The sequence below is a fragment of the Balaenoptera ricei genome, chromosome 19, assembly GCF_028023285.1.
Source record: "Balaenoptera ricei isolate mBalRic1 chromosome 19, mBalRic1.hap2, whole genome shotgun sequence".
Classification (NCBI taxonomy): Eukaryota; Metazoa; Chordata; class Mammalia; order Artiodactyla; family Balaenopteridae; genus Balaenoptera; species Balaenoptera ricei.
In genome coordinates this window covers 1,364,018-1,389,100 of record NC_082657.1, presented here as the reverse complement: position 1 = coordinate 1,389,100, position 25,083 = coordinate 1,364,018, and the positions used below count along the sequence as shown (strand labels likewise).

The window sequence follows — 25,083 nt, the reverse complement described above, 5'->3', positions numbered from 1 at the left end:
AAAAACAAAAAAACAACTTCACACAAACATTTATAAGATCGGACAAGGAGGATCCTTCTCCTTTATCATGAATTTAACTTGGATGTGTGTTTTATTTTACTGGTTTTACCTATAATTCAACAGCTAGAAAGCTGCAGAGGGGGACTTGGAAATGTCCAGTCCTTTCCACAGGGTTAGAGAGGCTGAAACAGCGGAAAGAGGAAAGAACTAGGACTCACCTCAGAAGGCCACAGCCATACAGGATGAGCACCTTGCTGTCAGAGACAATAAAGAAAACAAACCCTCTGACAAGCCACGTTCAATACATCAGCCGCTGTGACCCTTCAAAGACATGGCAGATCAAGCCATTCCTCTGCTTCAAATCCTCCAATGTATCCCCATCTCATTCAAAACCAAGACCCTAACAGTGTTATGCAGCGTTTGACTGCAATTGGACTCCCAATTTCCTTTCTGAATTAATCTCCTACTATTCCCTCTCTTCATCACTGATTCAGCTCCATCACCTCCTTGATGTGCCTCGAATATTCCAGGTTATGTCCCAGCCGTAAATCCCTTGAACTGGACGGTCCCTCTACATGGAGAGAACTTTCTCCAAATACCCACATAGCTAGCACCTTCTTCTCTTCCCAAGTTTTTGCATAAACATCAGCTTTGAGAAAAGGCCCCACTTTAACCATTCTATTTAAAATTATGACGTGTTCTTATCCCCTCACAGATTGGTGTGTTTCATTCAACTCACACTGCTCCATTTTTCCCCTTCAGTAACGCTTATGACCTTCTAGTATTTTATACAATTTATTGTTTATTACGCTGCTCATGTAAACTCTGCAGGGCAAGACTGTTTCTTTTTTCAACCTGTTTTGTTCAGTGATGCCTTTCAAGTGCCCAGAACAGTGATTCTGGCATCCAATGGCATCCAATAAATATCGAAGTGAATGAATGAATGATTTAAAAAAAGAAAAAGAAAAAACCCACGTAGAATGGAATCAAGAGTGAGAATTGGGGGGGGGGGTGTAGGGATAAATTGGGAGATTGGGATTGACATATACACACTACTATATATAAAACAGATAACCAACAACAGCCTACGGTACAGAACAGGGAACTATACTCAATATTTTGTAATAACATATAAGGGAAAATAATCTGAAAAAGAACGAGTATATGTATAACTGAATCACTTTGCTGTACACCTGAAACACAACATTATAAATCAACTATACTCCAATAAAATTTTAAAAAATAGATAAATAAAGCCTCTAAGTGACATGGATCAAGTTATCTTCCACCTTGCTAAATATCTTTTCAAAGAACCTATTGAGGGCTTCCCTGGTGGTGCAGTGGTTAAGAATCCACCTGCCAACGCAGGGGACAGGGGTTTGAGCCCTGGTCTGGGAAGATACCACATGCCGGGGAGCAACTAAGCCTGTGCACCACAGCTACTGAGCCCGCGTGCCTAGAGTCCGTGCTCCACAACAAGAGAAGCCACCGCAATGAGGAGCCTGCGCACCACAACGAAGAGTAGCCCCTGCTCACTGCAACCAGAGAAAAGCCCGCACACAGCAATGAAGACCCAACATGGCCAAAGATAAAATAAATAAAAAATTAAAATAAAAAAAGAACCTATTGAAGACTGAAAATGCAGCCAGTTAATAGACTCAAGTAATTACCTGTCTGCCATTAAACAAATACAACGTATTTTCACTGAGGTTTGTTGAATTTTAGAGTGAATTTCCCTAAATATCCTAACTGTTTCTATTCTGCAAACTGTGTGCATATACTAATAAACGTACTTCTTTTTAAACCAAAAAAAAAAAAAAAGAAGAAGAAGAAGAAGAAAGAGTGAGAGATAGTATCAGGCATTTAAAACCAGATGAACAGGAGTTTACCTATAAAAAAAAAATTCAACGTCTTTAGGGGTGCACACTTTAATGTGGCGATCCCTATGTGGACCATTCTCTCCTTAGATATAAAATACAAGTATTGTGTGATGTTATTTTCGGTATTCTAATTTCTTACAAGTTCAAGTAGCTCATGACTCAAGCCCTCATCTTTCTCACAAAGAATTATGCAAATGGCTAGAGACGTTCAGAACAAAGCCTTCCAACAAATGTTGGTGGAGCTGCCCTCAACATCCAACTTTCCTGACACAAGACAGTGGTGAACACATAAAAACAAAGGGCTGGGGTCCTTTTCTCCCTCAAACATTGCCCCACCAAAAAGCAGAACTGATGAAAAACTGCAACAGGCTTGGCAAGAAAGTCTGAAAGAGTTTCCGAAAGCATTTGTTTTTTCCGTTTATAGCCTTTGTCTCTATCCCCTCCACCTCTTTGTTATTTTCTTTTTTCTTTATTGGCCGCACCGTGGGGCTTGCAGGATCTTAGTTCCCCGACCAGGGATCAAAGCCAGGTCCTCCTGCAGTGAAAGCGCAGAGTCCTAACCACTGGGACTCCGCAGGGAGTTCCCTTGTTAGTTTTCTTTTTAACATAATGCTGAGATGGCTTAAGTGCAAACCAATGGGGAGCCCTGTGGCTGAAGGTTGTTATAAGCGCACAACGACCCCTGAGTCTGTCTCCTCTGTGCTTCCTCACAGGGAAAGCTCAAGCTCCGTCAAGTTCCAATATGACTCTATGTGACTAGTGGTGACCTGTCACAGGAGGTTTTCTCACGGCAATAATTACGTGGTTCCTCTTCATTACACATTCTCAGGTGGCGAGGACGAGTCTTTTCTTTCGGCTGAGGAGCGTCCTTCTGGTTATATTCAGAACGTCTTTTCCCGGTATGTTCTCTGATGTTGACAGAGGTGGACGGACCCACGGGTGGCATGGCTTCTCGCGCTGAGTTTCTCCACAGAATGAATCCTCTGAACGATGAGCAGGGGCCGAAGTCTTCTGACATTTCCACTGCATTCACAAGGCGTCTTCTCCCACGTGACCACTTGTGCATTTGAAAAGCAGACAAAAAACCTTCCCAGAATTCTCTGCACTCAAAGGGTTCTTCCCTCCAGCGTGGATCCCCTCATGAAAGACAAAAAAGGAGCAGCGGTGAAGGCCTTTTTCTCAAGTATGAACCCGCTGGTGCTGCAGGAGGTGTGACCTGCGTTTGAAGGCCTTCCCACACTCGGCACACTTGTACGGCGTCTCCCCGGTGTGGATGACAGAGTGCTGGATGAGGTACGTGCTCCGGTGAAAGGCCTTCCCACACTGGGCACACTCATAGGGCTTCTCCCCCGTGTGAATCCGCTGGTGCTGCAGGAGTTCTGAGCTGCACCTGAAGGCCTTCCCACACTCTGTGCAATCGTAGGGCTTCTCTCCAGTGTGGATGATGTAGTGCTGGATGAGGTGTGCTCTGTTGCTAAATGATTTCTCACATTCTTTGCATTCGAAGGGTTTTTCTCCAGTGTGGGTCCTATTGTGGCGAATAAAAGTAGAGCGGTGGGTGAAGGCCTTTCGACACTGGCCGCACTCATAGGGCTTCTCCCCGGTGTGGATCGGCTGGTGCTGCAGGAGGTACGACCTGCGTTTGAAGGCCTTCCCGCACTCGGCACACTTGTACGGTGTCTCCCCGGTGTGGATGACGTAGTGCCGGGTCAGGGTTGAGCTCTGGCTGAAGGCTTTCCCACACGCGTTGCATTCATAGGGTTTCATTCCAGTGTGAATCCGCTGATGTCGAACAAGGTACCACTTCCTGTTAAAACACTTCCCGCACTGCTTGCACTTGTAGAGGTTATGAATCAGGGGGCCTTTTCCTGGTCCCTGTGGGTCACGCTCACAGAGAACATCTCCCTCAGAGACTCTCTCCTGGAACGCCCTGGAGTGCACACCATCATCCGCCTCCAAACCATCATCTTCAAGGCTCGTTTTCCCAGGATGGGTCGCCTTGTGGGCGTCTGTCTCTGGCCTCAGCTGACCTTTCTGTACTTCCAAAAGCCCTTCCGGATCCCTGGCTTGCCTCGACCTGCAGTCCCTTGAAGATCCCAGAGTCAGGCTTCCCTGGAGCAAGGCTCCTTCAGACAAAACTGGCTCTCTGGTCTGACGTTTTGCTCTGTCACCTGAAAAGAATCCAATACACAAAGGGGGACTTTCGGTGATGCAACACAGAAGAAACAGAAGCAACACTTCAGTGAACAAATGAGGATGAAAGCAGCACCTCTGATATCTGCTATGTTTTTACGTCAATGTATCCTAGATTTCCAGTTACTTTTTATGACCCTTGTACCCTGACACCATTAAAGGGAAAATCTGGACAGCAGGCCGGACCAGGAGACAGAGGATCTGGAGTAGGGGAGGGAGGACAGTTTCAATAATACTGTCTGGAGAGCATCTGCCTCAAGGATTGATGTCTTGGTTCTGTGAGAGTGTAGGGAAGTGGCACCTAGCAAGACTGGGAAGAAAAAGGTCATCTTCCCTGGGAGGTGTCCCATGAGCTGGGTCCTAATGCAGACGTCAGAGTTGCCAGAAAGAAAGAAGGATGGGGTACTGGGTTGAAACGGAAGGAATAAACGTGGGTAGATTCACCCTTGGAGAGTGCTTAAGAGTTATAAGAAGAAAAGGGAGTCAGCTCTACCCACCACCAGAGCCTCCCATCAAGCCTCTTAGATAGCCTCAACCACCAGAGGGCAGACAACAGAAGCAAGAAAAACTATAATCCTGCAGCCTGTGGACCAAAAACCACAGTTACAGAAAGATAGAGAAGATGAAAAGGCAGAGGGCTATGTACCAGATGAAGGAACAAGAAAAAACCCCAGAAAAACAACTAAATGAAGTGGAGATAGGCAACCTTCCAGAAAAAGAATTCAGAATAATGATAGTGAAGATGATCCAGGACCTTGGAATAAGAATGGAGGCAAAGATTGAGAAGATGCAAGAAATGATTAACAAAGACCTAGAAGAATTAAAGAACAAACAAACAGAGATGACCAATACAATAACTGAAATGAAAACTACACTAGAAGGAATCAATAGCAGAATAACTGAGGCAGAAGAACGGATAAGTGACCTGGAAGACAGAATGATGGAATTCACTGCTGCAGAACAGACTAAAGAAAAAAGAATGAAAAGAAATGAAGACAGCCTAAGAGACCTCTGGGACAACATTAAACGCAACAACATTCGCATTATAGGGGTCCCAGAAGGAGAGGAGAGAGAGAAAGGACCAGAGAAAATATTTGAAGAGATTATAGCCGAAAACTTCCCTAACATGGGAAAGGAAATAGCCACCCAAGTCCAGGAAGCGCAGAGAGTCCCATACAGAATAAACCCAAGGAGAAACACGCCAAGACATATAGTAATCAAAGTGGCAAAAATTAAAGACAAAGAAAAATTATTGAGAGCAGCAAGGGAAAAATGACAAATAACATACAAGGGAACTCCCATAAGGTTAACAGCTGATTAACAGCTGATTTCTCAGCAGAAACTCTACAAGCCAGGAGGGAGTGGCATGATATACTTAAAGTGATGAAAGGGAAGAACCTACAACCAAGATTACTCTACCCGGCAAGGATCTCATTTAGATTTGATGGAGAAATCAAAAGCTTTACAGACAAGCAAAAGCTAAGAGAATTCAGCACCACCAAACCAGCTCTACAACAAATGCTAAAGGAACTTCTCTAAGTGGGAAACACAAGAGAAGAAAAGCACCTACAAAAACAAACCCAAAACAATTAAGAAAATGGTCATAGGAACATACATATCGATAATTACCTTAAACGTGAAAGGATTAAATGCCCCAACCAAAAGACATAGACTGGCTGAATGGATACAAAAACAAGACCCATATATATGCTGTCTACAAGAGACCCACTTTAGACCTAGGGACACATACAGACTGAAAGTGAGGGGATGGAAAAAGATATTCCATGCAAATGGAAATCAAAAGAAAGCTGGAGTAGCTATACTCATATCAGATAAAATAGACTTTAAAATAAAGAATGTTACAAGAGACAAGGAAGGACACTACATAATGATCCAGGGATCAATCCAAGAAGAAGATATAACAATTATAAATATATATGCACCCAACATAGGAGCACCTCAATACATAAGGCAACTGCTAACAGCTATAAAAGAGGAAATCGACAGTAACACAATAATAGTGGGGGACTTTAACACCTCACTTACACCAATGGACAGATCATCCAAAATGAAAATAAATAAGGAAACAGAAGCTTTAAATGACACAATAGACCAGATAGATTTAATTGATATATATAGGACATTCCATCCAAAAACAGCAGATTACACATTCTTCTCAAGTGTGCACGGAACATTCTCCAAGATAGATCATATCTTGGGTCACAAATCAAGCCTCAGTAAATTTAAGAAAATTGAAATCATATCAAGCATCTTTTCTGACCACAAGGCTATGAGATTAGAAATGAATTACAGGGAAAAAAACGTAAAAAGGACAAACACATGGAGGCTAAACAATACGTTACTAAATAACCAAGAGATCACTGAAGAAATCAAAGAGGAAATAAAAAAATACCTAGAGACAAATGACAATGAAAACACGACGACCCAAAACCTATGGGATGCAGCAAAAGCGGTTCTAAGAGGGAAGTTTATAGCTATACAAGCCTACCTAAAGAAACAAGAAAAATCTCAAGTAAACAATCTAACCTTACACCTAAAGAAACTAGAGAAAGAAGAACAAACAAAACCCAAAGTTAGCAGAAGGAAAGAAATCATAAAGATCAGAGCAGAAATAAATGAAATAGAAACAAAGAAAACAATAGCAAAGATCAATAAAACTAAAAGTTGGTTCTTTGAGAAGATAAACAAAATTGATAAGCCATTAGCCAGACTCATCAAGAAAAAGAGGGAGAGGACTCAAATCAATAAAATCAGAAATGAAAAAGGAGAAGTTACAACAGACACCACAGAAATACAAAGCATCCTAAGAGACTACTACAAGCAACTTTATGCCAATAAAATGGACAACCTGGAAGAAATGGACAAATTCTTAGAAAGGTATAACCTTCCAAGCCTGAACCAGGAAGAAACAGAAAATATGAACAGACCAATCACAAGTAATGAAATTGAAACTGTGATTAAAAATCTTCCAACAAACAAAAGTCCAGGACCAGATGGCTTCACAGGTGAATTCTATCAAACATTTAGAGAAGAGCTAACACCCAACCTTCTCAAACTCTTCCAAAAAATTGCAGAGGAAGGAACACTTCCAAACTCATTCTATGAGGCCACCATCACCCTGATACCAAAACCAGACAAAGACACTACAAAAAAAAGAAAATTACAGACCAATATCACTGATGAATATAGATGCAAAAATCCTCAACAAAATACTAGCAAACAGAATCCAACAACACATTAAAAGGATCATACACCACGATCAAGTGGGATTTATCCCAGGGATGCAAGGATTCTTCAATATACGCAAATCAATCAATGTGATACACCATATTAACAAATTGAAGAATAAAAACCATGTGATCATCTCAATAGATGCAGAAAAAGCTTTTGACAAAATTCAACACCCATTTCTGATAAAAACTCTCCAGAAAGTGGGCATAGAGGGAACCTACCTCAACATAATAAAGGCCATATATGACAAACCCACAGCAATCATCATTCTCAATGGTGAAAAACTGAAAGCATTTCCTCTAAGATCAGGAACGAGACAAGGATGTCCACTCTCACCACTATTATTCAACATAGTTTTGGAAGTCCTAGCCACGGCAATCAGAGAAGAAAAAGAAATAAAAGGAATACAAATTGGAAAAGAAGAAGTAAAACTGTCACTGTTTGCGGATGACATGATACTATACATAGAGAATCCTAAAACTGCCACCAGAAAACTGCTAGAGCTAATGAATGAATATGGTAAAGTTGCAGGATACAAAATTAATGCACAGAAATCTCTTGCATTCCTATACACTAATGATGAAAAATCTGAAAGAGAAATTATGGAAACACTCCCATTTACCATTGCAACAAAAAGAATAAAATACCTAGGAATAAACCTACCTAGGGAGACAAAAGACCTGTATGCAGAAAACTATAAGACACTGATGAAAGAAATTAAAGATGATACCAACAGATGGAGAGATATACCATGTTCTTGGATTGGAAGAATCAACATTGTGAAAATGAGTATACTACCCAAAGCAATCTACAGATTCAATGCAATCCCTATCAAATTACCAATGGCATTTTTTACGGAGCTAGAACAAATCATCTTAAAATTTGTATGGAGACACAAAAGACCCCGAATAGCCAAAGCAGTCTTGAGGCAAAAAAATGGAGCTGGAGGAATCAGACTCCCTGACTTCAGACTCTACTACAAAGCTACAGTAATCAAGACAATATGGTACTGGCACAAAAACAGAAACATAGATCAATGGAACAAGATAGAAAGCCCAGAGATTAACCCACGCACCTATGGTCAACTAATCTATGACAAAGGAGGCAAAGATATACAATGGAGAAAAGACAGTCTCTTCAATAAGTGGTGCTGGGAAAACTGGACAGCTACATGTAAAAGAATGAAATTAGAATACTCCCTAACACCATACACAAAAATAAACTCAAAATGGATTAGAGACCTAAATATAAGACTGGACCCTATAAAACTCTTAGAGGAAAACATAGGAAGAACACTCTTTGACATAAATCACAGCAAGATCTTTTTTGATCCACCTCCTAGAGTAATGGAAATAAAAACAAAAATAAACAAGTGGGACCTAATGAAACTTCAAAGCTTTTGCACAGCAAAGGAAACCATAAACAAGACGAAAAGACAACCCTCAGAATGGGAGAAAATATTTGCAAATGAATCAACGGACAAAGGATTAATCTCCAAAATATATAAACAGCTCATTCAGCTCAATATCAAAGAAACAAACACCCCAATCCAAAAATGGGCAGAAGACCTAAATAGACATTTCTCCAAAGAAGACATAGAGACGGCCACGAAGCACATGAAAAGATGCTCAACATCACTAATTATTAGAGAAATGCAAATCAAAACTACAATGAGGTATCACCTCACTCCTGTTAGAATGGGCATCATCAGAAAATCTACAAACAACAAATGCTGGAGAGGGTGTGGTGAAAAGGGAAACCTCTTGCACTGTTGGTGGGAATGTAAATTGATACAGCCACTATGGAGAACAATATGGAGGTTCCTTAAAAAACTAAAAATAGAATTACCATATGACCCAGCAATCCCACTACTGGGCATATACCCAGAGAAAACCGTAACTCAAAAAGACACATGCACCCGAATGTTCATTGCAGCACTATTTACAATAGCCAGGTCATGGAAGCAACCTAAATGCCCATCAACAGACGAATGGATAAAGAAGGTGTGGTACATATATACAATGGAATATTACTCAGCCATAAAAAGGAACGAAATTGAGTCATTTGTTGAGACGTGGATGGATCTAGAGACTGTCATACAGAGTAAAGTAAGTCAGAAAGAGAAAAACAAATATCGTATATTAATGCATGTATGCGGAACCTAGAAAAATGGTACAGTTGAGCCAGTTTGCAGGGCAGAAGTTGAGACACAGATGTAGAGAATGGACATATGGATACCAAGGGGGGAAAACTGCGGTGGGGTGGGGATGGTGGTGTGCTGAATTGGGCGATTGGGATTGACATGTATACACTGATGTGTATAAAACTGATGCCTAATAAGAACCTGCAGTATAAAAAAACAAACAAAACAACTAATACTAAACTTTCATTGGGTTATTTGTATGGAAATATGTTAATATAAATGTTTCAGACATTACATGAAATTTCTAAAAATCTTATATTTGTATTTGTATGGAAATATGTATGGAAATATGTTAATATAAATGTTTCAGACATTACATGAAATTTCTAAAAATCTTATATTTGTATTTGTATGGAAATATGTATGGAAATATGTTAATATAAATGTTTCAGAAAAAAAAAAAAAAAAAAAGAAGAAAAGGTACTATTACTCAGCCATAAAAAAGAAGGAAATCATGTCATTTGCAGCAACCTGGATGGACCTGGAGATTATCATACTAAGTGAAGTGAGTCAGAGAAAGACAAATATCATAGGATATCACTTATATGTGGAATCTAAAAAAAATGATACAAATGAACGTATTTACAAAACAGAAACAGACTCACAGACATAGAAAACAAACTTACGGTTACTAAAGGGGAAAGGCTGGGGGGAGGGAAAGATAAATTAGGAGTTTGGGATTAGCAGATACACACTACTATATATAAAGTAAACAACAGGGACCTACTGTATAGCACAGGGAACTATACTCAACATAACCTATCAGGGAAAAGGATCTGAAAATGAATGGATATATGTATATATATAACTGAATCACTTTACTATACACCTGAAACACAACATTGTAAATCAACTATATTTCAATTAAAAAAGAAAAAAGTGCCTAGAAAATGGCCTGGGATGTAATAAGTGCTATATAAGTGGTTGATAAATAAAACACTGAAAATACTGTTTAAATTAAAAAAAAAAAAAAAAAAGAGGGACTTCCTTGGAGGTCCAGTGGTTAGGACTCTGTGCTTCCACTGCAGGGGGCCTGGGTTTGATCCCTGGTCAGGGAACTAAGATCCCACAAGCCACACAGCGCAGCAAAAAAAGAGAGTTACAAGAAGAAAATGGCACCAGAAGCCTGGTGAAGGCAAGCCTGAAGGGGCGGTTACAGTAAGAAGAGAATAAAAATCTCAGAAGAAAAGGGGTAGTGGGACACACAAAGTCAAACGGTATGAAAGACGAGTTTCTGCCCTGTTGAGAAGCATTAGAGTGGTGTTAGTAGGGAGAGCTCTGGAGCCACAATGCCTCAGTTTGAGGTGCGGCTTGTGGGATCTTAGTTCCCTGACGAGGGGTCAAACCTGTGCCCCCTGCAGTGGAGGGGCACAGCCCTAACCACTAGACCGTCAGGGAAGTCCCTCCTTTCTTCTTTTTTTTTCTTTAAATTTATGTATTTTATTTATTTATTTTTGCTTGCGTTGGGTCTTCTTTGCTGCACGTGGGCTTCCTCTAGTTGCGGCTAGCGGGGGCTACTCTTCGTTGTGGTGTGCGGGCTTCTCATTGCGGTGGCTTCTCTTGTTGCGGAGCACGGGCTCTAGGTGTGCGGGCTTCAGTAGTTGTGGCACGCAGGCTCTAGAGCGCAGGCTCAGTAGTTGCTCCACGGCATGTGGGATCTTCCCGGACCAGGGCTTGAACCCGTGTCCCCTGCATTGGCAGGCAGATTCTTAATCACTGAGCCACCAGGGAAACCTCCTCCTTTCTTCTTTAAGTCATAATTTCCTCACCTAAGAGACTAGAGGACTCTCAGTTTCTCCGGGTGTCATGAGGGTTAAATAAGAAAATGCCTGTAAAGCTCTCAGTACAGTTCTTGACGCAGTGCGAGTATGTGTGGTGGTTAATTTTATATGTCAACTTGGCTTGGCTACGGTGCTGAGCTGTTTGGTCAAACACCATTCTGGATGTTGCTGTGAGGTACTTTTTAGATATGACTGACACTGGAATCATCAAACTTTGAGAAAGGCAGGTTACCCTTCTTAATGTGGGTAGGCCTCATCCGATCAATCAATGGCCTTGGGACTTCCCTGGTGGTGCAGGGGTTAAGAATCCACCTGCCAATGCAGGGAATACATGTTCGAGCCCTGGTCTGGGAGGATCCCACATGCTGCAGTGCAACTAAGCCCGTGCGCCACAACGACTGAGCCTGCGTTCTAGAGCCCGCGAGCCACAAATACTGAAGTCCGTGTGCCGCAACTACTGAGCCCACATGGTGCAGCTACTGAAGCCCGCGCACCTAGGGCCTGTGCTCCGCAACAAGAGAAGCCACCACAATGAGAAGCCCACGCACCGCAATGAAGAGTAGCCCCCGCTCACCGCAACTAAAGAAAGCCCGCACGGAGCAACGAAGACCCAACGCAGCCAGAAAAATAAATAAATAAATAAACTTAAAAAAAAAAAATCAATGTCCTTAAGAGAAAAGACTGAGATGCCCTGGGAGGGAAGGGATTCTACCTCCAGACTCAGGACTGCAAGCATCTACTCTTCCAGCTTACTGGCCTGCCCTGAAGATTTTGAAATCGCTTAGCCCTCATAATCACACGAAGCCTAATCAATAGAATAAAACTCTGATTTGGGCTTCCCTGGTGGCGCAGTGGTTGAGAGTCTGCCTGCCGGTGCAGGGGACACGGGTTCGAGCCCTGGTCTGGGAGGATCCCACATGCCGCGGAGCAACTAGTCCCGTGGGCCACAATTGCTGAGCCTGCGCGTCTGGAGCCTGTGCTCCGCAACGGGAGAGGCCGCGATGGTGAGAGGCCCGCGCACCGCGATGAGGAGTGGCCCCCACTTGCCGCAACTGGAGAGAGCCCTGGCACAGAAACGAAGACCCAGCACAGCCATAAAAAAAAAAAAAAAAAAAAAAAAAAATTGTCCATTAGCATTAAAAAAAAAAAAAACAAAACTCTGATTTATCTCCTTTTGGCTCTGATTCTCTGAAGAAGTCTAATGTTATTATTCTCATTGTTGTACTGGGCAATTAGGATGACAGCAATGCCATCAGCAAGAACAAGCCATCTTATTCTACAGGCCAAAGAGAGTGGCCTCAGTAGAAACCAACCCTGCGGACACCCAGCCTCTAGAACTGAGACAATAAATTTCTGTTGTTTGAGGCACCCCCTCACCCAAAAGAAAAAAAACAATAAAACCTATCCACGGTGATAGAGTGTAAACAGTGGGTACCACTGTAGGACAAGCTATTGACAAGGATGGGGCACCAGGAACCTGCCACAGAACTGGAAATAGTCTAAATTTTGGGTGAGGTGGAGGATACCTCAGTTTATACATATGTAAAAAGTAAAGCCGATTTCCCACTCCTGGGCATATATCCAGACAAAACTCTAATTTGAAAAGCTACATGCACCCCTATGTTCACAGCAGCACTATTTACAATAGCCAAGACATGGAAACAACCTAAATGTCCATTGACAGAGGAATGGATAAAGAAGATGTGGTACATACATACAATGGAATATTACTCAGCCATGAAAAAGAATGAAATAATGCCGTTTGCAGCAACATGGATGGATCTAGAGATTGTCATACTAAGCGAAGTAACTCAGAGAAAGACAAATACCATATGAGATCACTTATACGTGTAATCTAAAAAAAATGACACAATGACACAAATGAACTTACCTACAAAACAGAAACAGACTCACAGGTATAGAGAGCAGACTTGTGGTTGGTTGCCAAGGGGGTTGGTGGGGAGGGATGGATTGGGAGTTTGGGATTAGCAGATGCAAACAATTACATATAGGATGGATAAAAAACAAGGTCCCACTGTATAGCACAGGGAACTATATTCAATATCCTGTGATAAACCATAATGGAAAAGAATATGAAAAGAATGTATACATATGTATAGCTGAATCACTTTGCTGTACAGCAGAAATTAACACAACATTCTAAATCAACTATACTGCAATAAAATTTTTTTAAAAATTGAAAAAAGAAAAAGTGAAACTGAACTTGAAGGATTTATATGTATCACTGTATACTTCCCATATAAAAAAATTAAGTAGATTTTAAAAACAGAAGGTATGGAAGTCAAATATATAGAGTCAATCCTTGAATAACACAGGTCTAAAACCCATAGGTCCACTTATACACGATTTCAGCCCTTTGTATCTGTGGGTTCTGCATCCATGGGATCAACCAACCATGGATCAAAATACTACATAATCTGCAGTTGACTGAATCTGCAGATGTGGAACCGTGCATATGGAGGGGGACGGCCCACCATAAGGGACCTCAGCATCCACGGATGTTGGCATCTACGGGAGCACTGGAACTCATTCCCCACATACACCACAGGACAACTGTCCATCATTTCCAAAATGAGACAACTCTTTCAAGAGTTGTGGGCTTCCCTGGTGGCGCAGTGGATAAGAATCCGCCTGCCAATGCAGGGGACATGGGCTTGATCCCTGGTCTGGGAAGCCTGTGCTCTAGAGCCCGTGAGCTGCAACTACTGAGCCCACGTGCCGCAACTACTGAAGCCCGTGAGCCTAGAGCACGTGCTCCACGAGAGAAGCCACCACAATGAGAAGCCCGTGCACTGCAACGAAGAGTAGCCCCCGCTCACCACAACTAAGAAAGCTCACGTGTAGCAATGAAGACCCAACAGATCCAAAAATAAATAAATAAAATAAATAAATTTATTTAAAAAAAAAATGACGAGAGGGATTTCCATGGTGGCACAGTGATTAAGAATCCGCCTGCCAATGCAGAGGACACGGGTCCGATCCCTGGTCACGGAAGATCCCACATGCCGCGGAGCAACTCAGCCCGTGTGCCACAACTACTGAGCCTGCGCTCTAGAGCCCATGAGCCCACGTGCTGCAACTACTGAAGCCCGTGCACCTAGAGCCCGTGCTCCGCCACCACAAATGAGAAGCCCACGCACCACAACGAAGAGTAGTCCCCACTCTCTGTAACTAGAGAAAGCCTGCGCACAGCAACGAAGACCCAATGCAGCCAAAAATAAATGAAATAAAATAAAATAAATAAATTTATTATAAAAAAAAAAGACGACGAGAGCTTGAACTAGGGTGCTGGTGATGGACTCAGGACACACGGATAATCTCAAACGGGCAGGCCTGGGGATGGACAGATGTTGGTTTGATGGAGAAAGACGCTGGCTGAGGTGTTGCTAATCTTCCAATCTGCTTAGATGGCAGGACGTTCTCAGAACGGGGCACGGGGCAGGAGTGGGCAGGATCCTGGGGGTCTTCTAAGGCATGACAAGCTTGATGGGTCTCTGAGACACGAAAGTGGAGATCTGGGAATAAGGAAATGGGGGGCGGGGTGGTGTGTGGAACAGAGCATCGCTGGTGGGGCTGGCCAAAGACACTTACAAGCGGGCTGAGAAGCCTGAAGGACCGACAGAGAGGAGAGACCGTGACTCACTGTGGATTATTCAAGCTACAGTCAGCAGCACAGATGTGGGGCTGAAAACCCCAGACATCCATTTGGTGTTCTTAAGGGCAAGAGGGGCAGGAAGGTACAGCGCAAGGGGCTGCTTCTGAGTGTCCTGTGGACAAACAGGAGGATGGATAAATGGATGGAGAAGGTGGGAAAGAGTTCCATAGAGAGTATAGCGTAGATCATAACTTCAAGGGGAAGAAAGGCCCCTTTTCCTCTGAGTCTAGAAGTCCAGGAAAAATGCGCGATACCACCACTCACTATGATTAATACAATTACATGGATACGGTAAGAACTGACCTTACTCGACCCTCTCTATAGACCAGACACTGTACTAAGCAGTTTGCTGCATTATCTCATTATACCTTCAAACAACCCACTCACATACAAACTAGCCTCGCTCTGACTTCCTGAGAGCAGGGTGAGTAGAGTAGACAGAGGTCATACAAACCAAGCCCACTGGCTCTTCTCCTTGGGCCCAGAACAAAACCACACTCTCCAGTCCTGAGCGCCCAGCTGCGGCCAAATGCCTAGTTCTTGCCTGTGGGATACAGGGGAGTAAAGTATGTGTGCATCTGGGTGTGACCTGTCCCCTATCCCTTGCCGTTTCCCCTCCACCAGCTGGATTATGCTGGACCAACCTTAGAGCTATACGTTGACGTCAGAAGGTGTCTGGTCTCTAGATGCAACTAGAGATTATCATACTAAATGAAGTAAGTCAGAAAGAGAAAGACAAATACCATATGATGTCACTTACATGTGGAATCTAAAATATGACACAAATGAACCTACCTATGAAACAGAAACAGACTCACAGACATAGAGAACAGACTTGTGTTTGTCAAGGAGGAGGGTGGGTGGGGAGGGAAGGAGTGGGAGTTTTGGATTAGCAGATGCGAACTATTATATATAGGATGAATAAACAACAAGGTCCTACTGTATAGCACAGGGAACTATATTCAATATCCTGTGATAAACCATAATGGAAAAGGATATAAAAAAAGAATTATATATGTGTATAACTGAGTCATTTTGCTGTACAGCAGAAATTAGCACAAATTGTAAGTCAACTGTACTTCAATAAAAAAAAAAAAGAAAATTAAAAATTAAAAAAAAAAAAAAAAGAAGAAGACGGTGCCTGGGTCTCTAAATAATGGTTTGGTCCCAAGCTGGCCAGCTGATGCACACTATACTTTGATGTGAGAGAAACCACCAGACCCCACAAAGGGGGTTTCACACAGCAGCTCAGAGGCACTAGTCCCCATGCATTCTCAAGGTTGCTGTGAACCCACCTGCCCAGCAGCTATTGGCTCCTACCTGGGCACGTGCTACGTGGGAGGCCTCTTGTTCCCGTCCACAGCTCCTGCCCATGCTCCAGCAAGCGAATCAACTCCGGTTTGGGAACTGGATGCCCTGTGGATGGAGAAAAAAACAGGACGCAGGTGTTTTGATGAGGAGAATGAAACCCTTCCATCCTACCTGGGACTTCATGACAGGGACAAGACCATGAATGTAGCAGCTCCCAAAGTAAAGAAAATGTTGATTTGTGACTGGGAATCCAACGGTACAAACACCACTCCTGGGCTGCAACTGCTGTAGAGGGTGGTGCTGTCTGTCTACACAACACCACTTCCCTTGAACTTCATCAGTGGAAGCCAGCCCCACGCAGGGGCATGCCACTTTCACACACAGCCACGGGACCCTGGGAATACTCCAATAAAAAACAAAAAAAAACAAAAAAACCCCACAACGCTGAAGTCAAAATAGTGGCATTAAGGTCCTAGCAAGTTCATGTAGAAGACTCAGGGCTGTGAGCTAGAGGCTGGCCCCTCTGTTGAACAGAAAAATTAGCCACAAAGGGGGCCATGGAATACTCACTCACACTGATCTGAGACTTTCTCTTGACAACAATCAGCGTGCCAGACAGAGAAGGTAAAAGGACTGGCTTTTGCAGGGTGTCCACCTGTGGCATTCCATGACATTCCTGTGCACCTTCTAAATGATCTCCTGCCCAGGGGAGGATAACAGCCCAGGCCTCAGAAAGCATGTGATGATGACATAGACACCAGGGGCCTTTGAACCAAGATTGTGCTGTTTAGGAAGATCCCTGGGTGGCACTGATGACAAGTGCCATGTAGGGGTCTCCCTGACTCACCCACTCGTCTGAGAACAGCCCTGCTAACTGGGCTGTGGGGACATCTGACCCCACCAGGCTGGGCCAGTCAGCTTCCCTCCTGTGGAATCTGCAACAAGGACCTCAAACTGAGGCCCGAGGGTGCTGGGCACTGGGATGAGGGCTGGTGTTCAGAAGGACATTGTTTCTATCCCACCGATCACTGCTACAGACACAGGGAGACCAGGCAGGAGGAGAAGTGACCAGAAAAATGCAGGGCCTGTGGGGAGGAGGAAAGGTGACTCCTGTGACCTTGATCAGCCTGGAAACAAGGAGGGTGGGGTCCCCCACAGGTGTGAGAGCTGAGCACTTACCCAGTGAGACCAGGAGCCCACAGATCTCCAGCATCACCTCTTGGTACAGGGTCCTCTGATCCAGATCAAGCTGTCCCCACTCCTCCCGGGTAAAGGTCACGGCCACATCCTTGAAGGTCACCAATACCTGGAGAATCAAACACAGGTAGTGGTGTTGGGCTTGTGCACTTGGATAGGATCAACCCTGTCACTCTGTTGCTGGTGAAGATGCAGAGAGACCCAGGCCTGAACCACCGAGGCCTGCTGATCGCCGAGTTCTGTGTTGGGCTCAAGGGGGAGGTGGAAGCAGCCTCTGAATATAACGCAACTGTGGCTGAGAGAAAAGCCTCCCGTGAAGGAAGCCACTGGAGATGACACAGACAATGGTGTTCCATAAGGACTGGGGGCAGATGGTGCGTGCTCTGGGAAAAATGATCATGATGATAATTCCAACAATGGTAACAGCAAAGTGACAGGTACTGAGCCTCCCTGGTCCTCACGGTGCACCTGCCCCAGGCTGAGGGCTTCACACGCTGCGGTAAAGTGACTAAAGATCCCTCGCTCTGGAGCCAGATTTCTGGGGTTTGAATGAATACTCTTAAATCTGACACTCGGGACTTCCCTGGTGGCACAGTGGTTAAGAATCCGCCTGCCAATGGAGAGGACACGGGTTCGAGCCCTGGTCAGGGAAGATCCCACATGCCACGGAGCAACTAAGCCCGAGTGCCACAACTACTGAGCCTGTGCTCTAGAGCCCGTGAGCCACAATTACTGAGCCCGCATGCCACAACTACTGAAGCTCGTGTGCTCTAGGGCCCATGCTCCGCAACAAAGAGAAGCCACAGCAATGAGAAGCCCACGCACCGCAATGAAGAGTAGCTCCTGCTCGCCAGAACTAGAGAAAGCCCTCGCACAGCAACGAAGACCCAACACAGCCAAAAATAAATAAATAAATTTATATATATATAGGAAATCTGACACTTGCTGGCAGTGTGATCATGGGGAGGACGACATCCCATCATTTCTCCAAGCATCAATTTCCACATCAATACAACAATCATTTCCACTATGCCAATTCTTAGAACTAAAGAGAAAATGTTCCCCCACCAGATGCTGTGGAGTGCCTGGCCCAGTTAAGTGTTCAGTGTATTTTGTGACTTTCACTAATCCACAGCCCACAAGGTAAATGCCATCGTCACCTCCATGTCACAGCCAGAGGCCTGAGGCCCAGGCAGCTCTAGAAAATCAACCACAACCTCAAATTTAAGGAAAAGAAGTGGGGGAATTCCCTGGTGGTTCAGTGGTTAGGACTCCACGCTTTCACTGCTGAGGCCTCAGACTCAATAGCTGGTCAGGGAACTAAGATCCTACAAGCCATGTTGCGTGGCAAAAAAAAAACAAAAACAAAAAAGGTGGGGGGGGGGGCGAGGCAGTGCGGAGGCAGCAGCTGCACGAGGGGCTGTGGCGCCGGCGGCGAACCAGCGACCCAAACACCCGGGTTAACCACGCCTCGTCCACGACCCTCCTAGGTGAGAATTATGAAGATGACGACCTAGTAAACTCTGATGAGGTTATGAAGAAACCATGTCCAGTACAGATTTTTCTTGCACATGAAGATGACCGTAATTTTGAGCTTGATGAAGAAGCTTTGGAGCAGATATTGCTACAGGAGCACATACGAGATCTTCACATAGTAGTGAAGCAGGAGCTTTTTGTAAAGGGAAATCATTTCTACTGGACTTCATGCTTAGATATATGTATAACAAGGATTCTCAGAGTTGGATTGGTGGAAACAATGAACCACTGACTGGCCTTACATGGTGAGTTGGTTGCAAAAGAGAAACAACAGGCATATGTCTGGAATGAACAAAAGTGGCTGTGCTGTTAATGGATACCCAGGGTGCCAGTCAACTATCAGAGATTGTGCAACAGTGTTTGCTCTGAGCACTATGACTAGCTCTCTCCAGGTATATAATTTGTCTCAAAATATTCAAGAAGATGATCTTCAACACTTGCATTTATTTATAGAATATGGCAGACTTGCAATGAAAGAAATCTACGAGAAACCATTTCAGACGTTAATGCTTTTGATTCGAAACTGGAGTTATCCTTATGAACATTCATATGGTTTGGAAGGTGGAAACCAATTCCTTGAAAAGAGATTTCAGGTAAAACAAAATCAACCTGAAGAGCTACAGAATGTAAGGAAGCACATTCACAATTGTTTCTCAAATCTTGGTTGCTTTCTTTTGCCACATCCTAGTCTTAAAGTTGCAACTAATCCTAGTTTTGATGGGAGATTGAAAGATATTGATGAAGAGTTTAAACGAGAGCTTTGAAAGCTGGTTCCAGTGCTACTTGCCCCAGAAAATTTGGTAGCAAAAGAGATAAGTGGATCTAAAGTCACTTGTAGAGATCTTGTAGAATACTTTAAGGCTTACATTAAAATTTATGTAAAAAGTCCATGCTTCAGGCAACAGCTGAAGTTAATAATTTTGCTGCAGTAGCAGGAGTAAGAGAAAGTATGGAGCAGGTAGGCGGTGGGGACAAGTCTTACACTGCACCTTCAGATCTGGAAGAGAAAACACCTGGATCTCAAGGAAGTGGCGATTAAACAGTTTTGTTCAGTAAAAAAAATGGGTGGAGATGAATTCTACCATCATTATCTGGACCAGCTTGAGGCTGAAATAGAAGAAACCTATGCAAATTTTATAAAGCACAATGATGGCAAAAATATCTTCTATGCTGCTCGTACCCCTGCCACACTGTTTGCAGTCATGTTTGCTATGTATATAATCTCAGGACTGACTGGCTTCGTTGGCCTAAACTCTATAGCCGTCTGTGTAACCTTGTCATGGGGTTAGCACTGACGTCTCTTTGTACTTGGGCATATGTTACATACTCTGGGGAGTTCAGAGAAATTGGAACAATGATTGATCAGATTGCTGAAACACTATGGGAACAGGTATTGAAGCCCCTGGGTGATAATTTGACAGAGGAAAACATAAGGCAGTCTGTAACAAACTCTATCAAAGCAGGCCTGACTGACCAGGTGTCTCATCATGCCAGATTAAAGACAGACCGACTGACAGTTCATCCCCACATGGACTCCACTCTTTCTTTTTTTCATGCTTGCTGTACAATGAGAACTCAAATAAAAATAAACCAAAGTTTACAATCAATCACAGATGGCTGCCGCAGAGTGTGAAATTGTTTGTTGGTTTTAAGCATTCTATTTATGGCTCCTAAGACATGAAGACTGGCTGAGGAGCATTAGTTTTCATGCACACTTGTGCCATGTTTAATTCTTTTTTTCCCCTTTTTACTTAATCTAATGTTAGTGAAATCTGTCTTATGTAAAGGATATTTCAGGGAAATATTTTAAGAAGTCTATTTAGAGTCTCTTTAACACGGTGTTGCATTGAAATTTTAATTTTTAGAGAAGTTATGAATCACTGTATCAAGAATCAGCTTGGAATGACAATGAAGCCTTTATCGAGCCACGACATTAAAAGTACATATGGCGGGCTTCCCTGGTGGCGCAATATGGTGGTTGAGAATCTGCCTGCCAATGCAGGGGACGCGGGTTCGAGCTCTGGTCTGGGAAGATCACACATGCCGCGGAGCAACTCGGCCCGTGAGCCACAATTACTGAGCCTGCGCGTTTGGAGCCTGTGCTCGGCAACGAGAGGCCGCGATAGTGAGAGGCCCATGCACCGCGATGAAGAGTGGCCTGCGCACCGCGATGAAGAGTGGCCCCCGCTTGCCACAACTAGAGAAAGCCCTCGCACAGAAACGAAGACCCAACACAGCCATACATACATACATACATACATAAAAATAATGTAAGCAGACAAGAATAGCATTAAAAAAATAAAAATAAAAAAAAAAGTACATATTGCTTTACTGCCTTCAATACCAGTATTACATAAATGCATGTATCAGAAACTTCACAGAAATTACATGACAACTCTTGTAGCTAAGAAAATGACTCTGAGGTGTACATTTGTCTTGCCTTTTTAAATTTATAAACCTGTCCTAAAAGGAGATGCATATCTGGGAAACTGAACTGTCTTTATGCAGTTTAGCTTTCATGTACATAAAATATGCCATTAATTTTATTGGGGGAGAAATTCCAACCAAAAATGTTGCCTACAGCTATGAGTTAAGAGTGTCTATACAGTGTGCAGCTTTTATTTTCTAAAATCACAGATAGGGCATGTATATGAATTATAAATATATAAACACGATTTTGTATTAAAAGTTTTGTAGTTTATGACAAAATCTGGTTCTGTGGTAGGCTAATGAGTACAGTCTCTGTGAAGGAATGTTTGTGGCTCATGTCAGTGTGTGAATGCAGAGACAATTTGAAGTTTTTGATATATTTGTGATATTTATCTTCTTGAGTACTGCAATCTCACCTCCCCCACCCCCCCAAGGGAATTCAGTGGGAATGTTTATCGTGACTTTGTCCTCTGTAGCATTTTAAAGCTCTTTCCTGTAATTTATTTTTAGTACATAATTAAAATTTTGTTGTATATAAAAAAAAAAGGAACAGAAGTGGGAATTGAACATCCAGTCAGCAAAAGATGGCACAGAGTTGCCAGAAGATGGGCAGATGGGAGCCAGGGGTACCTTAGCTAGAATTAAAACAGCCAGGAGGGCTTCCCTGGTGGCGCAGTGGTTGAGAATCTGCCTGCTAATGCAGGGGACACGGGTTCGAGCCCTGGTCTGGGAGGATCCCACATGCCGCTGAGCAACTAGGCCCATGAGCCACAACTACTGAGCCTGCGCGTCTGGAGCCTGTGCTCCGCAACAAGAGAGGCCACGATAGTGAGAGGCCCGCGCACCGTGATGAAGAGTGGCCCCCACTTGCCGCAGCTAGAGGAAGCCCTCGCACAGAAACGAAGACCCAACACAGTCAAATAAATAAATAAATAAATAAATAATAATTAAAGGTGCTAATAATTAAAAAAAAAAAAAAAAAGAAACTACACCTCTGCTTCATTTACTAGGTGATTATTAAGAAATTAGATAGGGCTTCCCTGGTGGCGCAGTGGTTGAGAATCTGCCTGCCAATGCAGGGGACATGGGTTTGAGCCCTGGTCTGGGAAGATCCCATATGCCACGGAGCAACTGGGCCCGTGAGCCACAATTACTGAGCCTGCGCGTCTGGAGCCTGTGCTCCACAACAAGAGAGGCCGCGATGGTGAGAGGCCCGCGCACCGCGATGAAGAGTGGTCCCCACTTGCCGCAACTAGAGAAAGCCCTCGCACAGAAACGAAGACTCAACACAGTCATAAATAAATAAATAAATAAATAAAAGAACGTGAATTTCTAAAAAAAAAAAAAAGAAACTAGATAAAGCTGGGTATGCCATTTATTAAGCTATTAAAAAAATACTGTTTAAAATAAAAACAGCCAGGAAAAGACTGTCCTAAGAGGTGACAGTGATGCACAGGAAGAGTGGGGAGTGGCAGCCCTACAGAGATCTGGGAACAGGGCCCCAGACAAAGGAAAATGCAAGGGGAAAAGCTGCAAATTGGGCAGGAATTTTGCAAGTTCAGGACCTCCTGGCTGAGTGCGGTGAGTAAGAGAAGAGGGAAGAGGAAGAAGCATGGAGGAAGTCATGGGGCAGATCCAGTACAGGCCTGTGGGCCACAGTGCAGGAGGTTGTACTTATTATAAGTGTGATGGGAGCACCTGAGTGGGAGACCCATTCATTCATTTAACCATTTATTGAGTACCCTTTACAAGCCCAGGCTGTTCTAGGTCTTGGCAGAGAGCAGCAACAGGCACTCATGGCTAGGGCTGGAAAGAGATGCTAAACAAGCAACAATATAAATGAGCAAGACAACGTCAGAGGGACCCAAAGATTCCAAAGTCAAGAAAATAGAGTTTCCCCGGTGGTGCAGTGGTTAAGAATCCGCCTGCCAATGCAGGGGACAGGGGTTTGAGCCCTGGTCCGGGAAGATCCCACGTGCTGCGGAGCAACTAAGCCTGTGCGCCACAACTACTGAGCCTGTAAGCCACAACTACTGAAGCCCGCGCACCTACAGCCCATGCTCCACAACAAGAGAAGCCACTGCAATGAGAAGCCCGCACAACCCAAGGAAGAGTAGCCTCCGCTGGCCGCAACTAGAGAGAGCCTGCATGCAGCAACGAAGACCCAACACGGCCAAAAATAAAATAAATACATTTTAAAAATAAAAAATAAAGAAAATAGAGCGAGAAGACAAGAGGTCACAGTCTGCTTTTGACAGGGCACCACAGAAAGCCTCTTTCAGGACAGCACACTGGAGTGAGTCTGAAATAAAGTGAGGAAGGAGCCAAGTGAATGGGCAGTTTAACAAATAAGACAAGGCCTGTCAGCAATCAGGACTATGATGAGGGTACTCAGGGCCACGGCTATGGAGTTACCCAGGACCTCTTGTGTTTTTGTGTCCAAAGGGACACCACACTCCTGCACACTATCGCCACTTACCATATGTAACTGAACCTCAAACAGGAAAACAGTTTCAGTGGGAAGCCAGTTCCACTGGCTGTAAACTGGAAGACAAATTCCTTGGCCTTCTGGGTGCCCTGCCTGTCCTGACACCTTTTCTGTCCTAGTAGGGCTGCAATCCCCAAGCTGCTGCAGGCTACTCCTGCCTCTTCCCCACCCCAGCCCTTATCTTTGTAGAGGTTACACAGCTGGGAAGCCCAAGGGTCAGCTTCCCCCAGGGATGAGCCTCTAAGATCAACAAAGGCTCAGGAGGCACCTCCGTGGAAAGAGAGCCAGAGTGATGCTCCCTGCACCGTGCTGGACTCGGGGGGATACACGTCACCTTTGTGGTTTTTCTAGTTCCCTCAACCCAGTTGGAGGAACTTTAGCATAAAAGCCAAGGACAGGGACTTCCCTGGCAGTCCAGTGGTTAAGACTCCGCGCTCCCAATGCAGGGGGCACGGCTTCCATCCCTGGTCGGGGAACTAGGATCCCGCATGCCTCACCACGCAGCCAAGAAAAACAAAACAAAACATAACCAAGAACAGCAGGGAAAGCTGCTCAAGGTCCTAGACTCGGGAAGGGGCAGGGCCGCAACACACAGAAAGGTCTCCGGACTGTGCGGCCTGCGCTCCTCCCTGCGGGTCCTTCCACGCCAGCGGTATGGGGTCAGGGGGATTCGAGAAGCCACATCTCTCCCTACCACACAGCGTCCCACTGACTGACAGAAATGGGACCCTCCGCGTGAAGCCCCTAACCTGGATTCCCACCCGGAGCACAAGCGACCCCATCCCGAGGCTCCGACAAACAATGCCCTGGGGAGGACAAGGTGACGACTCACAGGACACCACCATCCTGCACAGCAGCGCGCCTCGGCCACGTGGGTGGGGTCCGAGCGGGCGTGGCCTGGCGCACCGTCCACTCACCTGCGCCGGGGTCACCAGTGCCGCCATCGCACCGCGGGGAGCGTAGGGCCACGTGAGGGCGCCGGAGACCGGCGAGTCCAGCGGGCTTAGCTGACCCTCTCCCAGGTCGTACAAAGGCGCAGGTGGGCCCTCCTGGCTGTCCTCCCCGCTCCGTCCCGACGACCTGGGTAGAAGTCACCTAAGATAGAGACACAACCGCCCCATCACGAACAAACGGCC

The 25,083-nt window shown here is 44.5% G+C and overlaps 1 protein-coding gene and 1 pseudogene across 1 annotated transcript; one reads left to right on the top strand and one right to left on the bottom strand.

Annotated features, from left to right (window-relative positions):
• Positions 1-1,912: 1,912 nt before the first annotated feature.
• LOC132353233 (zinc finger protein 550-like) lies at positions 1,913-25,083 on the bottom strand. The gene is made up of 4 exons (XM_059904283.1): positions 24,865-25,083; positions 17,476-17,602; positions 16,306-16,401; positions 1,913-4,051 (listed from the first exon to the last, which is right to left on the bottom strand). The coding sequence occupies exons 1-4, from the start codon at positions 24,889-24,891 to the stop codon at positions 3,060-3,062; spliced, it is 1,242 nt and encodes a 413-aa protein (XP_059760266.1). The 5' UTR covers positions 24,892-25,083; the 3' UTR covers positions 1,913-3,059.
• Positions 17,683-24,183, top strand: LOC132353384 (atlastin-2-like; annotated as a pseudogene).

What these genes read in the sequence shown, in the direction of transcription:
- LOC132353233 (XM_059904283.1), bottom strand. Translation starts at nt 24,891, where the DNA reads ATGGCGGCACTGGTGACCCCGGCGCAG. An exon ending in CACTGGTGACCCCGGCGCAG is followed by an intron (nt 17,603 to 24,864) that starts GTGAGTGGACGG and finishes TTGATTCTCCAG; the next exon opens with GTATTGGTGACCTTCAAGGA. An exon ending in CCCACGTAGCACGTGCCCAG is followed by an intron (nt 4,052 to 16,305) that starts GTAGGAGCCAAT and finishes GATTCTTTTCAG; the next exon opens with GTGACAGAGCAAAACGTCAG.